Here is a 17,585-nt window from a genome sequence, read left to right on the forward strand (position 1 = left end):
ATATCCGTAATTTATATTGGATAGTGGAGGCTCAGATAAAAAAGGAAGAGGGAAAACAACGCCAGCATCCAGGTCTCCAGATGTTACTTGTCACATCATTTTTAAGTCTCACCCTTTTCTGCCAGATTGCATGCTGCTCCTGTGAGGGTCCATCAATCCACGGCAACAAAAAATAAATCAGCCTTTTTTTTTTTTTTTTTTTCATTTCTGGTATGTATATGCTATTGACAGTCATTATTTCACGAGGGAAGGGATCTTGTGAAACGTGTTTCACGGTCATAAAGTGGGCTTTGTGAATAATTCACAGGGCTGTTTTACATAGCAAAGGCTGCTGCAGGAAAGGTTGAAGGGAGAGAAAAAGGCAAAGGGAGAGGGAAAGAGAAAAATGCCGCTGAGTTCAGAGTTATGGAACATATTGGTGTCCAATCTCAGCCCATTTGTAATGCCAGCTAATTACCGCCGTATATCCAGATCTTGTCAAGAGTTTCCTCTCCCTCTGCTACACCAAGGTGTCTATTGGCCTAGTGAGTTTCATTCTCCTTGTCATGGCTGGCTGCAAACCTGATATGTTTACTGACACAAATTAGTGTGGAACTCTAGCGGCTCATTAAGGCAGAGGGAGATTGAAATAGGGAGGTGTTGGGTCCCAATCTGTTTGCCCATCAAGGTCTGTGTATCTGGACAGGTGTGTGGAAGAGACCCTTAAGTTAATGCTCAAAATTATTCCCACAGAGTAACCACAAGGAAACTTGATGGTGGATAATTGGAGGCAGAGGCAGGAAAAAGAAATACCGAAGGTCCTTAATGCACAGTGCAATGCCTGACGGTCTGTCAAAGCCGATTTTAAATTAGCTTCAGTGTCATGGAAAAAGTTATTTACACTTTTCTTTGGAGTTGCTGGCAAATAATACTTGTTTAATTGGCTGATTAAGTTTGCGCGAGATGGCAAATTTTTTATTTCCCTATCTGTCCTCTCAATTAATTAGGCAAATTGTGTTGCAAATGTTGAAAATATCAGTTTGTAGTTTCTCCTTCTCACAGTCCAAAAACTGGAGTTCTGGCTTGAAATGACTGCTGTCACAGCGGAGCAGCTTAAATGTGCCCAATCCACATCCCATCCATCAGCCCATAGTTGGGGTGGTAAAGTTCAACGTGCTTGGCAACAGTGCAGAAATAAGTCTTTTTCCGCTGCAAAGAAATAGAACCCCACTTCCCAGATCCAAGTTTGCTTGAATACCGACGGCTCTTTCTCTCCTTCTTTGGTCAAACCCTTCAGCAGCACCTTCAGCCAATCATTTTCAGGCAGCTTCCTCTCGACGTGTTGTGCATCTGTGGTGCGGTTGTGCTAATTAGACACTGGGTGTGCAGTGATTATTGTTCACTGCACTCCACATACATTTGCATCTGCAGAAGGCTCTTCAGCGATCTCCTTCACACAGGAAGTGCAATGAGGAAGCGCGCCTCACAAGCTGCTAATTAAACGCAGCCATGCCTCCTTTCCTCCCTCCGCCTTCACACAAAGAGCCCCGTAATCACTTCTAACTCGATTTGGAAGAAAGTAATTGACACACACGTAAGGTTTATCATCCATGAAAGGAGAGAAACAATGCCATTTTAGATGCTAATGATCTGGGTGAGGGATACAACGTGGTGCCGGTGTAGTTCTTTGCTTTCAAATCGGAATAGTTGATTTTGACCACGAAGACCGATGATGATGATGATGATGATGATGATGATAATGATGAAGATGATGGCTGTGCTACAGTGTTGGTGATGGAGAGGCTGCATGGGAAATCAAAAGTCAAGAAAAGTGTTTGTTGTGTCTATTAGGGCTGCAGAGATTATTTTAGTAATCGCATATTCCACCAAATATCCCATCTATTAATCAGTTAATTGAATGTGTTTTAATAAAGAGCAACAGTGATTATACTAAAGAAAAAAAATAGTCCACGTTTCTTAAAATAAACACATTACTTTGCTTCCTTTGAGAGAAATCAACCTTTTTATTTCATACTTTAACGATGCAAAAACATCTTTGCAAACAATTTAATGTTTAATTTAATGTTTAATGTATAAAATGCCCTATTACATTCATATATTGTAAGCGATCGGTTAGAATTAGTGGTAGGACGTTAAGCTGGTCACAGTTTCCTCTCTAATATCTATTTTAGATTATTATACAAGATTTTACAATTTTTTTTTCACAAGATTACATTTGATAACAATTTACCTTTGCCCAATACTCACTTTTACTGAATACAGCTTGAACACATCATAATGTAACTCAATGCAACCTGTAATGATAACGAGGATCCGACAGCAGCTCAGTGGGACTCGGCTCTCGGGAAATTGGGATCCTGTTCCAGCCATGAGCCGCTTATAATCTCTGTTCCTGGGTTGTGGGCTCAGTTGCAGTTGGTCCTGTAGGGAAACACACTTGCTGTAGCTGCTGTAGGTCCCAAAATTTACACACTTCCTGCCATGTTCCAGACGAGCCTCCCTCTTTTCGCTCTTCATTTGTGTTTTTCTCCCCCTTCCTCCATCTCTCTACCACAGTTTGCCACTTGTGCGGTGAAACCATGTGTCTGTGTCACAGTAATTATCGTCTGGGCACGCCGCGGCCCGCTGTGTCGGGTTGCGTAGATGAAACGAAGCTTCGAGGCAGAGAATTTGAATCAAGGATTTTTAATAATCGAGTATTCGAGTTCCTCGAGGAATTATTTCAGCCCGACTGTCTATTGTTGCTTGCCGAGGCCACAGTCTTCATGTCTGTGTGAAAATCCCTTCGCTCTCGGTTGGAACTGAACTGCCGCTGATTACTGAGTTGGCTGTGACTCCATGTCCCCCCTTGGAATGAACTTTCCCTAATAGATTGGTTTCCAAGCCAAGGCAGCTTGTAACAGGAAACCAGAAGCTTTAGGGAACACTGCCCTCTATTTCAGCACTGCAAAAAATCTCCATCATTTAGCCTCGTCTTGTTTTTCTTTAAACTAGTGGGGAAATCTGCCAGTGCGATGAAATAATCCCACTTTCTTCCAATGCTAATCAACTAAATTCCAGATTTTTCTTGAATCAAGAGTCATTTCCATGATACCAGTGGTCTGATCTGCCTTCTTCAGCTTTGTTCCCCCTGCATCTCTCTGAGAAAGTGAATGTGTCCATCTCTTGCCTTTTGCTGCCTCATTTCAACCCATTTATAATTGGGCTAAAACTCCAATTGAAAGAAATCGGACAAAAGCAGATTTTTTTTTTCACTTGTCTTAAGAAAAGCATGATTTTAATACTAAATATGAGACAAAATCACATGTGACGATGGAGAGTTAGATTGGGAGGGAGTTGCATGCATAAGAAAATGCTGCTGCCTGAACTGCGATGGGAGCTCATGGGTTTTTATCAAACTTCATTTGGACATAAAAAAAAAAAAAAAAATCATGCCTCAGAAAATATGTGAACACCATAGAGCAAAGTATTACCATGCACGTAGCACTGAACGCAGATGAAACATGCATCAGACAGTAGGACAGCAGCATATAGTATGAAGACATTATTCAGCTGCTAAGGTATGAACACATCTCCTCGATTCCCTTACATGTTGGGCTCTCCCTCTCAGCCTGCTGTCAGTGAGCTCTTAATAATGAACCACCGTGCTAACAGCCCTTGTGAATATGAGCTCGAGCCCTTGCGAGTTGAATTTAGCCACTACAGAGAGTGCTGTGACTCAGACAGACAGACCTCTCAGTGGAATCCACTGGGTCAAATGAAGCCTTCAGGCGACGATTCATCGGCCGAGCTGTAATTTATTTTCCAAAAGAGTTCATCCTGGAGTTGATTTTGCCGTTCTCATTTACATAACTCTGGAGAGGGAAATTTATGTTAACTACAGGCATTTAATTCTGATGAGATGTTCTCACTGTACTACTATAGTTGTGAGACTTTGATAGCAGTGGTGAGTGTCTGGCTTTAACATTTATACCATAGTATTTGAGAACACTCAAACCTTCATTAAAATGATCAAATAGTGAGCTCCTATATGTAAAAAAAAAAATGCCTTTAATGCAGTCAAAGTAATTGAGTGTCATTAGATTTGATTCCAGATTGATAAGGCAGATTGGTAAGTTCAAATTGAAGGTGGTCGAGTCCTGGCGGTGACCTAATGAGCAGCCATGTTAGTCAGGAAGTGCTGAGGGCAGAGGTGGCTCTTCTCTTCCAGTATTGATCCGAATTCAACCGAATGTGTCAGAGAGCTTCACTGAGCCTTGCTAGTGTTGTGAACCAGACTCATGAGAATCACTTCTAGTAAGGAGAGGGCTGCCACCCGTCCAGGTTTCCCTGGAGTGTCTGGATTTTGGTCACGGGAAAAATGCATTCCACTCCTGGACATAAAACTGTCCCAGTATCTGAGCATTTTTGGGTGTTTGCATGCATTTATCTTCCTGCTTCAAGTAGGTTCTCTGACATCCTCCCAGATAGACTCCACTGATTGTATTCCACTGGTTAAAACTGTTTCACTAAGGCATGCTCTGATTATGTATTTTAAGATGTGCTATGCAGCCAAGAAATGATGACAAGTCCACACAAAATCAACACATTTCTGTGACTTTATGGTCCATTTGCTCAATAAAACAAGTCAATTGAATGCCTAAATGTAATTACCCTAGAAGAGGACTAGATTAATAATAGAAACTAGGAAAAAAATTATATTCATGGAGGCCATGCTCTTACTATACTATTACTATACTATAATACATATTTCATCATTAATATAATCATCACAGTTAATGTGTAGTCATCTAGGATTTTTACAAGACAAATGTGGCATCTATAAGTTGTCTATGGTCCCTTCCACATTATAAATCCAAATTTTTAAAATTGGACCCTCTTATTTAAAAAAAAAAAAAAAAAAAAAAAAATCAGTTTTATAAAGTACACAGTCCTGGGAAATGAGCATACTTGAGGCTTGACCATGTATTTAACTGTTGTGGCTAGGCTGCAGCATGTTGGGCTTATACATACACATACATACATGACCCATGCACATGCACAAGATATACTATATATGATATGCACATGTATATACAGACGGATCGATTGTGTCCTATTCCTATTTTATCTTCATCTACCTTTTTGTATCACTATTTTTTATTTCTCATAGGGATATAGGAGAAACTGCAGTATTGCTATAGGAGCATTTCAAACATTTTTGAAAACTGTTGCAGCGTGAGACGGCTCCCTGCCTGGTCAGGGACGCGAAGCTGAACTGATCAAACTACAGGAGTCTGAGGGACCGGCATGCGGTAGTCATAGCATTTCATTCATCACTCACAACACAATAAGTATAAACAGTATAGACAATATACAAGCTATTATACAGTAAATATAGACAGTCTAGACAGTACCCTGTAAACAAAGTAATTTAGAGTGGAGTAGTTAAGTGTCCGCAAAAAAAAAAAAAAAAAAAAAAAACGTTTCTAGACTAATATCGCTCATTTCCATGTCAAGTTGGTGCAGTGGGCGCTAAGGCGCCCCTACTATCATGTCAACTTGCTGCTGAGAGTCATGTATACAGGTCGTGTGTGTCAGAAGAAAAGGCAAGGGGGAGGGGGGCGCGGGGGATGAACTTGCGACTGCAGAGGCTGTGCGCAGGTTGTGAGTCTCAGGAAAGCAAAGGGGAGGGGGGCGGGGGATAGACTACCTCTGATATGAAAGATCCCAGGCCAAATAACACAAACTGCTGCTTCCAAATAAATTGTATTTCATTCATAAAATTAATATAGACCCCTTTATAGCTACATGTAATTTATTGGGTTATGTGAAAATGCCAAACAACAACAACAACAACAAAAGTCAATGGAGTATCATGGACAAAAGGCCAAAAAAACATCAGGTGCCCAGTTCAGAAAGAGAAGGAGAGAAGAAGAGGAGAAACGTTCAAAAGATAAAGGTATGCAAGTCTCTATGCATGACGTTAATTGTGCATGTAATGAAACAGTAGCCTATACCCTATTTATTAGCCTCTTGCTAATATGTTGCCACTTAGCCACAAGTTTTTTTTTTTTTTTGGTTTTTAGTTTTGCTGAACTAGCAACTATTAGAATTTTAGGCATCATGTCATGGAATTAATTTCACCCATAGGCTAGTTTGTGTTTGCAACACAACAAGTGCAAGTTCACATTGGCCTGTTAGTCTGTGGATTTGGTAAACAATACATCCTGACTATGGAATTTTAAATTTTTTTTGCTATACGTGGGTCTATGGTAACCTAAACAACTTCCTATACACTGACATGACATTTTGTAAGCTATATGTGATATAGCTTTATGAGTAATTTCTAGTGTGTTTTTCTTAGTTAATAGGATGTTAACAAATGATAGGCCTGATGTGGTGGGGGAGGGGGGTGCGGAATGACTGAAAAGTGACAGACAGAGGCATAATGCTTATACATGCCTGTCCCACATTCTTATCAATTTAAGTTTCATTCCAGAAATAAAACTTCAGTAATAAAAAAAAATAATTCACACTTGTAACCCTCAAAAATAGCTTTATAAACCATTCTGTGAAAAAATAATTACATTTATATTAGCATTGATCCATGTTTTAACCTCAACAATTGAAAGTTTAGAATAGAATCAACATAATTTGCTTTGTTTTATAAAATACCAAAGCATTACATTTCATCGCATGGGGTTTTATAAACAGTGGATTAGTCTCCTATGTGGGTTTTTTGTCCCCAAACACAAAAGTTTTTCAGTGACCGGAAAATCATGGCTAAAATCTTGTCGTCTGAATGTGGCATATAGGCAAATTAATTCACCGAGATGCTGCGCAACCTCTTTCACACCTTTATTGTGCACATACAATATCCATTAAGATTTCTGACATGCTCGGAGCTTTCCAATCGCCCTGAGTAACCTTTGCTCAGCGCGCATTGTTGGAGTTACAGTTCTTGGGTAAACACTTGCATGGCCAGAGGCGGAGGTCTGAGGGAATCAGCTAATTTGTTCTCTTTGGAAGTGATTGCTGCCGAGTGGAGACTGCTTTAATTTGATTGATGTGTGGTTCACCAAGCGGTGGATTTGGTTGTAATTACTCTTTGTGCTCACCGTGATAAGGAAATTAATCAAGCCATTATGTTGCTCCCATTTTATCATCAGGACACAATAATTGAATAAACCAACCTCACTTGTCTTCAAAGTCACTCTGGCTTGCAGCACACCAGCAACTCACCCGCTGGAAGGTTAAAAGGCTACCTATTGCTGATGGGCTGATAGCGAGGTGAGGATGTGTTGAATTTATTTCATACTGCAGCAACACCATGCTCTCGCTCTGTTTGGAATGATCAAATTTAATCAGAAAGCGGCTGAAGTGTATAACCAAACAACCAAACAATCCTATATGTTTTGAACAAATATCACTCGGTTCATTGGCACAATATTGGATCGCCTCAGTAAAAACCCTGTAAAGTTTTCATTTGCAGATAGAGCAAGCACCCTCAGCCTTGAGCTTAGAAATAGAAAAACAGGAGACCTATTCGCATTGTTACATAATAACAGCGTAATGTACTGTCAAAGCTTTAGCATGGAGGTTCGATGTTAGATTTGGAACAAACCGGCGAAGACGGGAAATCGCCTGGAGCCAGTGACACCACCTAATTGGGAATGAACAGCCATTAAATCTCTAATGTTCACTTCTATCATACTGTCTGTCCCATCATGCCGCGCAAGAAAGGAGAGGTGGCCAATTTAGGGGCGATCTGAGCTGCCCAAAAGGATCTGCATCCTTCCTTGCAATTCATTCTGGGAGGAGGAATGTCAGTAAAAAAAAAATCAATTACCCATCTACGCACATTTTAGGACGTTCTGTGAAAAATCACCTCCGCTCAGAAGGGGACGTGTGATGTGCTTTTCTGGCCTGTAACACAAAGAAATGCGAGGTTTGTTCCAGGTCACGTGATCGCTTTCAAACTGGATTTCTCGCTTACACGTACGTCACAGCACCGTCCATTACACAAACAACTTATATTCTAATTTACTGCAAAGGGCAAGTCTCTCAAGAGCTCATCGAATATGGGCTGTGTGAGCACTGTATGATTTTAGAAAGTCACTTCATGCCTCTGCAGCTTTTAGTCCAGAAAGCCGCAGCGGCTCTCATCCATATTAGGACCGAGGCTGACACGAGCCCACTGAGTGTTTCTGTCTGGAGGGGGCTGTGACATTTTCCTCGTGTTCTGAAGGCAGCTTCACAGAGCAAGTGGTTGAATCTGTTGCTTATGTGCAGAATTAATTGGGAGTGCTTGGTGGCGTGCGTGCGTGCGCGCATGTGTGTTTGCACATTTAGTCGCTGCACAATTGCCTCAAGATCTCTTAACATTCCATCAATAACATATTTCATCAAAAGTATCCACTTTGCTCTGAAAAGTTTGAAAAGGTTTGGAGTGCCCTGAGAGTTCGCCCAGGAGTGATATATTTGATTCAATTAGTCTTGGTTTAATTGCTAACTTGTATCCTTTTGGGTGATAAAGTTGTTCTTGACTCGACTCTGAAACTTGGAATAAACACTTTAAGTGTAATTTAAAGTGAAGTGCCCTGGGACTGTACTGTTTGGATTTTAATTGTGGTACTAGATCATCTCTTTCTCGGGTAATTATCTCAACTATCATCACTCCTATAATAATGATAATCAATTGTTCCTGGTAGCTTTGACAGGGATAATGAAAAGTGTGTTAGCCTTCCTGAACTGCGGGAGTGGCTGGGGAACTCTTAAATCATCTGAGTAAGTGGCGAGAAAAGAAGCCCACTCCTACACGCTTTGCACACACACTTACACAAATTTCTTCCTCTCGTCTGCTCCCTCAGAAGATCAAGGTCATTCAAGACCCCCCTCCCTCAGTCGCCATTATCAGCTCAGATGTGTTTGCCAGCTTGTTGCTTGGAACAGAGCTCCTCAAATGTTCACTTGGCAAATCTGGCAACCCACAATCACATGCAGCATAAACAGGATGTCTCAGTTTTTAGACAATTGTGTAGGGCTATTGTTATGCGCAGAGCAATAGCTATATTTCCATCCAAAATTTGCACAGTTTCAAAATTTATGCAATATGAATCAATGTGAATTATTTTGAAATGCATGCAACTATGGGCTATTACATATTCAAAGTTGAGCAACCAAAACAGTTTGATGACCCCCTTTCCAAGAATCTGCCATCATGTTTATTGTCATTAAATGAATTGGAAGTAAATGCCGAAAGTCGATGCTACATCACTGTTTCATCAAATAACTAAATCAATAAAACTTTCCTAATATACTGAATATGAAAATACGGTTTCCTTCAAATGAATGGGAAGTATCAACCCCTAATAAAACAATTACCAAGAGTAAAGCTCATGTAATACAGCAAAGTTTTTAAGCCAAATATCTGAAGATTTAAGCTTGCAACATAAAAAAACAGGATTGACTATTAAATCATTCATGCTCCACCGATAAAGCGCATCTATAATGTATGTGAATCCTTTTTTTTTTTTTTTTTAACACTGAAACTCCTCATGTCCTCCTAGCTATCATGCCTTCTGAAAACGGTGCACCATTCATTGATTGCCTATGTTGTTTTCGTGTTTTGCTTTAGGGTTAGGAGCACTATTGATCCCTCCACATATATCGTCTAACTCACTCGCTAGTTTATTATTCACTTGCTCTTTTAGGCATGACTCTTCTCAGCACTCAGCAGGGTGGAACAAGTGAGAGGATTGCATGGCAACCTCAGTGACCAGAAACAACAAAATGGATTGACCCCGTGTACAGACAGCCAGGATTGTGTGCCAATATTAAACCTCTTTAAATTGATCCATTTTCATGCCTAAAAAAAATAAAAAATAAAAACATTATTCTCGTCAGGGTGGGAAAGCCTCTGAAACAGCGTTTTGGTCATCGTGAGACGCTAAAACTCTCCACTAATGCCTCGACTGATTCAATTATTTTAGGGTTATTATGTTCACCACCACATCTATTCAAAAGAAGGGGACACTCTGGGGTAGATTAGAGGAATTCATTGACCAGAAATAATTCAGCAGTTACATGAATAAAGATAAGGTGCGAATGATAAAATTTCATTGCAGGTTTAACAGACTGTTTTTTTTTATGTAATAGCTGTGGTGAGTCTGTGGTTCATCCATCATATAGGCACTGAGTGACATGACTGGCCAATTATAACAGCTGATGTTTAATAATAAAAAGTCCAGTACCGTCCTGAAATACTGCACTAAACCTAGAAACAGTGACAATGAAGACAAACCGATTTCAACGACGAGAACAAGAACAAGAGTGAAGCGCAACTTTTACCTGTTTGTGCTTTCAGCAAAAGAAAGAGAACAATTGAAAACTGTGCAAATGCCCCTTGGGTATCTCTTAGTTGTATCTTGTAAGAAGTCAGTCTGGCACAGCAGGGCATCTATAGACAAAAGAGTTGGAACAAAAAGGCTGTGTTTTGTTGTTTCCCCATAGATGCTCAAGAATCAGACAGCACGGTACAACTTGAACTCCCCAGAAAGCCTGCGGAAGTAAACGGGCGTTCAGTTTTCCTCAAACCTTTGGAGTAAACACTTGATCAGATGGGGAAAAGCAAACCCATAGAATGCAACAGCAGCAGCTTCCCATGTAATGTGCGTCAATCGTCAATTTGATTTTTTTTTTTTTGCTGCATTTTTCATGCTGGCATCCGAGTTGTGTAGAGCTGTTTTGCTGGCTAGTTGAATAGAGCAACGCTGCCTGCGTCTTCCTTGCACACCTGTACAATGTCAGCTGATGTTGTTGAGTTTGAGGCCTCCGACAGCGAGCTGGCGTTCTCCAAAGCAGCTGGCAGATTACCGAGCCGCTCTTGGCAGATATTGTAGCAGTTTATCTCAATTTTACATCGCAAATGGGGTGTGGACAATGAAACTGTACACACACTATGATGATCCTCCTGTGGCTCTGGCAGTTGACGATGATGATGTTTCATGAATATCTCAGCTGGTAGCTCGGCAGACAAGCGGGCAGATGGTTAGTTAGAAAAAAATTAAAAGGTTAGACATGTTTTGCCTTTTCCCTCTCCATTTTTTTTTCTTTTTTTCCCGCTGGATCCATTGACTGAACCAGCTGACAGCATGGTACCTCTTTCATCAGGAAACAATACTATAGTACAGCTGTGCTTGTATACACATACACACACACACACACAAACTGTGACACAAACACATACAAACACATGCTCACATGCCCACGCACACTGCAATATTCACATCCTCTCAATCCCAATTTGGAAATGCACTGAGGTGAAAATCACATCCTCACCTTCTTTAAAAAAGCGCTGTCTTCCTGTTTGTGGAGTGTATTGTGCACCATCTGTCAGTATTTGTTGCCCATCCACGTGACTGAGAATAGCAGCAGTGTATGACGGAGCGGCAGAGCCCCATGCCAAGACAAGTGAGCCACTCTCTCCGACAAAGACTAGAACAAGAGCCAGTCACAGCGTGGTCATGCCTCTCAGCATCTACTGACAGCATCACTCGGCGGCGAAGGAGCCGTGCGAGCTCATGCACATATGACACATGTGATTTGGGAGCGCGGTCAAAAGGTCAGCAGAGCAGAGGACTGCCAGTATTTATTTCTGTGCTGCCGCATACACAGATGTCGCACCACAAAAAACATCTATGTTAACATTTATCATTTAGTTTCACGTTCACTCTTACGATCTTGTTTTTCTTCAAGCAAGTTAAAAAAAATCAACCTGTTTCCAGAATTTCAGACCAGATCAGACATCCTGGTGCGTCCTGACAAATATCTGTAAAAGTCCCATTTTTCAACATTTGCAACCAAATTGCCCTGTTTTTTTGCTATTCATTCCCGCAATTCAAACCGAACATACATATATTATACACCAAAAATTGATCCGTGTTTTCAGACGAATCTAATGGCACCACAGTCAACGCAATCTGACCTCTACTTTTGAGAGGTGCTCTTGGTACGTGTGCTAAGTGCTGAAATAATTATCCCCTTATATGATGAAAATGCCTATAGAGCGTGCATAAGCCCATACATGTGAGCGTGCATAAATGTGAGATGCACTTAAGGATCCCGATTTGTGGGTTTGAAAATATGGCCACTGTATACTTGTGGACTGCTCTGCCTTGTTTCAACATTTTTAAACATGTTCCCAGAAATAAAGCAAATCCTGTAACAAGTGGAAACTGCATTGGAAACAAGCGGGATTATCTCATCCCACTGGCAGATTTTTTTTTTTCACTTGTTTTATGAAAAACACGATCTTAAAATGACGTTAAAACACATGGAGATTTTTTTTCCGAGTGGTGTATTCCAGGCAGGTTTCCGCCGCTGACATTCCCATCCTGCAGTATTCTAGGGAGGATTGTAATGGAGCCTTGCCCAGCCTATGACTCCATTTTACCTGTCTTACGGTAAACAAATCCAGTCAGGATTTTGGGGGATTACTGTCCACGTAATTCTTCGTCATCAAGTACTCTCACTTAATCCGCTCAGTATTTGCATTCATTTAAAGGTTTTTGCCAGTGTGGCGCTTTGAATTGTCCCTTTAAGTACCTTCAACCGCTGCTCGGTTATGGATTACGATTACAAAGGGATTGCCCATGCTTGAGAGGGAAGGAGAGGGGGTGGGTGGTGGTGGAGAGGGGCGGGGGGGGGGGTAGCTTGACAGATACAAACAGCCTGCGATAAATCCAGGTGCTTATAGCTGGGAAAGTTTCAGCAATAAATTTCAGGGCCTGGATCAAGGGAATGTGCATCCGTGATGGCGAAATCGATTTCATTTAGAACTCATCAACTGCAGCTCTCCGAGTGACAGCAAATAACAAAGAGCCAGGGAGAGGGTCGGTGAAAGGAAGTTTTAGGCCACTTTCTACAGCCGCTTCACTCAGGGTCACTGACGGGAGAGCTAAAGGTTTCGTCTTTCGCTCTGTCGCGAGCGCTCACTTGCACATGCGGTTCAGATATTTGCGGTTGAATCGCTGTTTAAATGGATATGACGTCAAAAACTTATGCCAGGAAATCCAGAGATCTCTTTAAGGGCCATTATGGGTATGTGCGTTCCCATTAGCCATAGAAGCAGAAAGGTTGAATGGTACACCAAAGAATGATAGAATCTACATCCTATATAATTTGCGGGAAAGTGGCACTTAAATTATTTAATGCTCTATTGTCCTTTAAATAGCAAGTTGTGAAATGTGCTTTACAGCCAAATGACCTCTCTTCCTTTTAAATGATTATGAAAGCTTATTATATGTCTTTTGACAGATTGTCTGACGCCTTTCACGTCTAAATTTGGGGCGTGTATGGAAAGGCGGACAAGCTGTAAAGTGAAGGGGCAAATACAATTATGACTGCAATTTCATTGTGTGAGAACCTAAAAACTTTGAAAACATTTTCAAAACAGCTGCAAACTGACCATAGTTTTGCCTTTCTAGACTTAAAAGGTGGATTGCGTAGGGTACATGTGATCGGTACAATATAGTTTTGCATGTATGAGAGTTTGCTTAGGAATCTATTTGTCACATGCAAATTACTGCACAATGTATGCAATGGTTGTGTTTTATACGCGCGTGTGGCTTCTTTACTTTGAATGCTCACTAAATCATTTTTAGAGAACATAAACACTTCGCATATTTCCATAAATCTGGTTTAAATAATGTACGTGCTACGCTGACCACTGTACTGGCACGAACAGCTCAGACCATAGAAGACGAGGAGTTTCCTGCTGGCAGGAACAACATATCTCCTGTTGCGGAGCTGTGAAGCCTAAGCTTATGAATAACTTAAGTTTCAACATCTCTTGAGCATAAAAGATGACAGGTAACAGTCTCACCATCAAATGAGCATGACTGGCTCTATAGAAGTGGCAGCGCTGAGACTCAGTTGTACACAGAGGTGGATCACAAAGAGAGAAACTTGTTGAGACGCGGTGCTTTGTTAAGTGAACGATACCGAAACAAGTTAAATCAAATCAAAATCAGTGCCGCAGGGCTTACCGCACCTGTTAAATTATCCACTGAGTGAGTGCATGAAATTCAAAACTAGAACCATCCAAGGAGCTCACTCTTAATGACCGACCGCTGAACAAAAGACCGTGTGAATCATTTCTCAGCCTGAGACACCTTTCAGAACAGAAAGCAATCAAGACAACAAATAAGCTGCGTTTCATTTGTATCTCCAATAACACCACGAGAAAAAATTTGCCAAATCACGGGGATGTTCAAAGATTCCCTCTCCATCAGCCTCCCTGATCAGACTAATCATCCTTCTGGTGGCTGTCTTTATCTCCCCTATCACCTTTCAAACACAGGGTCATGTTGGAGCACCCCGTCTGCCGTTTTACAATATTAGTTTTATGCCGGGGGCACTCCCACTTATGCAGGGAAGTATTGGAGGGAGAAGGTGAGGAAGATGGAAAGTGACGGCTCCTGCCTGCTCATCGCTGGGGGAAGAGAGGGAGGCGCTGACGGCCTAATCTCTGGGCCTGATTATCTTCTCATTACAATCAGACGGGAGCCACTCGAAGAAGAGGAGAATGTGTAATTACGCTCAAATCTCCCATGACTAAAACTGAGGATAATAAGCAGGGCCAGAACTGTGTGCTCACATCTAATCATTCAGTTTATTTAGTCATTCGTTCTGCAGGCTCATTTGACTATCTATGGAGATGTTTGGGATGCGGAGGTGGAGGTGGTTGGGTTTGTATACACCTGACTTACATTGGCATTAATAAAGAAACAGTTACTAAATCAAGCTATTATTGTCTACAACTAATGCGACCCCTAAACATAGCTACGGAAAATGAACCTAAAGCTGATGATACATGGACAAATGATTTTTTTTTTTCTGGAAATATTTTCTCACTGAAAACAATTTGTCATTTAGAAATCTAGCCAAACTTTGTCAGAGAGTAAACTTTCATGGGTGATTCTATTTAAATTATTTTTACTATTTAATCGAGCAAGCCAGCTGTTGGCTGACAGTAGAATAAATTAGTCCTAGCAGATAACCTCCATAAAATGTTTAAAATTTTACCTTTTCTGTAGGAAAGATGGTGATAGCAGCAGCATCTGTTACTCCAGCCATTTCCAGCTGTCACATTTATCCGCTGGTTTTGCCAGTAGCCCTGCTGAACATACACTTGAGCAAAATTTGCCAATTGCTGGCAAATTTCACCACAAAAATTGTCCTTAAAAATATGCCATACATCATCACTTGAAAGGTGCATTTTGCAAAATGAAGGTGTCAGCTGAAGTGAGGACTGAAGTGATAAAAACTGTGGAATAAGCACAGAATCCATCAGCAGTTGATACCAACAGAAACATAGGAACTCAATCAAAAAAATCCTCATTGTTGGTCAACAGTGTCAGTCATATAGACTCAAATTTCACGTTTCTTCTTGTTTTTTTGCCACTTGAGATTAAATGACCCTTGCTTCATTTGACTTTCAGCAGTTTTACACAGTGTCTGGGTGTGAGAGCTCTAGACAAAGTTCTTGATAATACTTTGACAGCTAAAATTTATAACCCCAGGTTTATCTGGGATAGGCCAAAAAAAAAAAAAAAATAATAATAATAATACTAAATTCAAGGAGAGCTCAACTGTTCAATTGACCATGCCTGCACCTGCCAGGCACCAGATAGACAAAACATAATTTCCCCAAATGTCAAGGCAGCTGAAGCATGTAAATAACTGCATTTCAATCGACAGCTCATTTGAATGGTAAATGGCTGACCTCCAGTTTTACCGAAGACTGGTTGGCCGGGATAAATGGAGGGGAAGAAAACACACAGCCAATAGACCAGGGGGAATATGGTTAACCAAGCATGCTGAATATTCCTCGCTACTAAACGATGGAAGCATTAACTGCACGCATCCTGAATAACTAGGAACTCGCATCGAAAGTTGTCACGCGGCGACATGAAAAGTAGGGCACAAGAGAGAAACGAGAGGAAACTAAGACCCTCAGATCCTCGAGACAGTTCTTTATCCTCTCTCCTTTTATTCTCCCCACAGCACAGAGACAACAGCCTGCCAGCCACTCAAGACTGATGAGAGGAAAGCGGTGGATGTAGACGCGAGGGTCGACACTGCGGACAGAAATGGCTGCATCAAAGGAAAAGGACGCAAACACAACAGTCATCGGCGGGTCAGGAGGTGAGTGACTCTTTGGCGCTTTCGCAAATAGCAGGCAGGAGCATTTGATGGTGCTCCTGCCTCGACGAAACAGGCGTAGCAAGCAGAAGAGGAAGTCGAGGAAGCGGCGCCTTTTGAAACTGCGGCGTTGTAGTTCACAGGCAGAAAGATTTCCTCACAACTTCTTATGATCATGAATCATTTAAGTTTTCCATAAGCATTTATTTGTTGTTGGTGTTTTTTTTTTTTTTTGCTTCCTAGAAATGTGTTCAAGGTCCTGATGATAAAAAACCTTTTATCAATACACCAAAACTCCTTCAGGGCTCGACTCTCTCTGCAAAAACAGGAATTATCTCTATATTAAGGTGCGGGGAGCAAACAGAGCCTTATCAGCTTGGGCACAGCGGAGAAATACAAAGCTGTTGTGAAGAGTTCCTCACTGTGTGTCATTCATATTCTCTCTTTCACCAACACCTTGAACCAAAAGGCTTTCTTCACACACCAATAACCGACTGTTTTTCACCCTTATTATTCTGAGGTGGCGAAATCAATTGAGGCAGTTTATTTTTATCATTATTATTATTATTGTTATTATTTTTGGAGCCTAAACCTCTAAATTGTCCCGATGCCTTCAAAGCCTCAGGAGCGACACCGCAGAGAAGCAGCCGAAGATAACGCGAAACACAAATGAAGCTGCGTCTTAAGTGTTAAAGAGGATCAGGAGCGTGTCGCACTTCTCTTTGAATGAACTTCACCCAGCGGCTGCCTCTCTTTGTTTTTGAGTTTAACAGAGAGCATGGAGAGTACACACAGGCACGCGGGCCTTTAATAACCATTCTCTACATATAATAGAAACACTGTGATGAACAAGATGTGTGATCCAGCTTTTATTTTATTTTTTTGCAAACATCAGTTGCAGCTGTTTGGAACCTGTTTAAATGACAGTCCTCAGGGTTCATGTAAGGGGATCTAACCCTACACTGCACACAGCATGCTCATGTGTACCGACCCACCTCGTCTGTGATGCTTTGTACCAAAGGACACCAAAGAGATGAGAGGCGTGAAAAGATCTGACGCTGGTGAGTGCAGGTTTCTCTGGATGGAGCCCCGCTCACCGCTGTTTAGGAGACAGTTTGTACTCGGCTCTTAAATGCAGAATGAGCAGGGATCTGTCGGCTGTGGTTTTTTTAAATGCAACATTCAAAGCTGGCTGCTCCTCCCTGGCTAAGGTAATCGCCAGCAGTGAATTTTCATTTCCTAGGACGGCGACGGAAAAGGTAAAACATTACGTTGTCATCATAGGAAATGGTGTTCCAACACCTCCCTGTCCAACAGAAAAGTGCGTCGCTCTTCATCCTCATCCTCCTCATCAGTGCTCGCCAGCGGGTGAAAGCCAACCCCGGATTCACTCTCAT

At 41.4% G+C, this 17,585-nt stretch overlaps 1 protein-coding gene across 1 annotated transcript in view; it reads left to right on the forward strand.

The window, feature by feature from the left end:
* The window catches only part of srrm4 (serine/arginine repetitive matrix 4), a 67,733-nt gene that overhangs the window by 26,677 nt on the left and 23,471 nt on the right, over window positions 1-17,585 (forward strand). Inside the window, 1 exon segment of the mRNA XM_030059206.1 lies at window positions 16,051-16,191. Within this exon segment, the coding sequence (XP_029915066.1) occupies window positions 16,051-16,191 (141 nt within the window).

This window comes from Myripristis murdjan, chromosome 9 (genome assembly GCF_902150065.1).
Source record: "Myripristis murdjan chromosome 9, fMyrMur1.1, whole genome shotgun sequence".
Taxonomy (NCBI): Eukaryota; Metazoa; Chordata; class Actinopteri; order Holocentriformes; family Holocentridae; genus Myripristis; species Myripristis murdjan.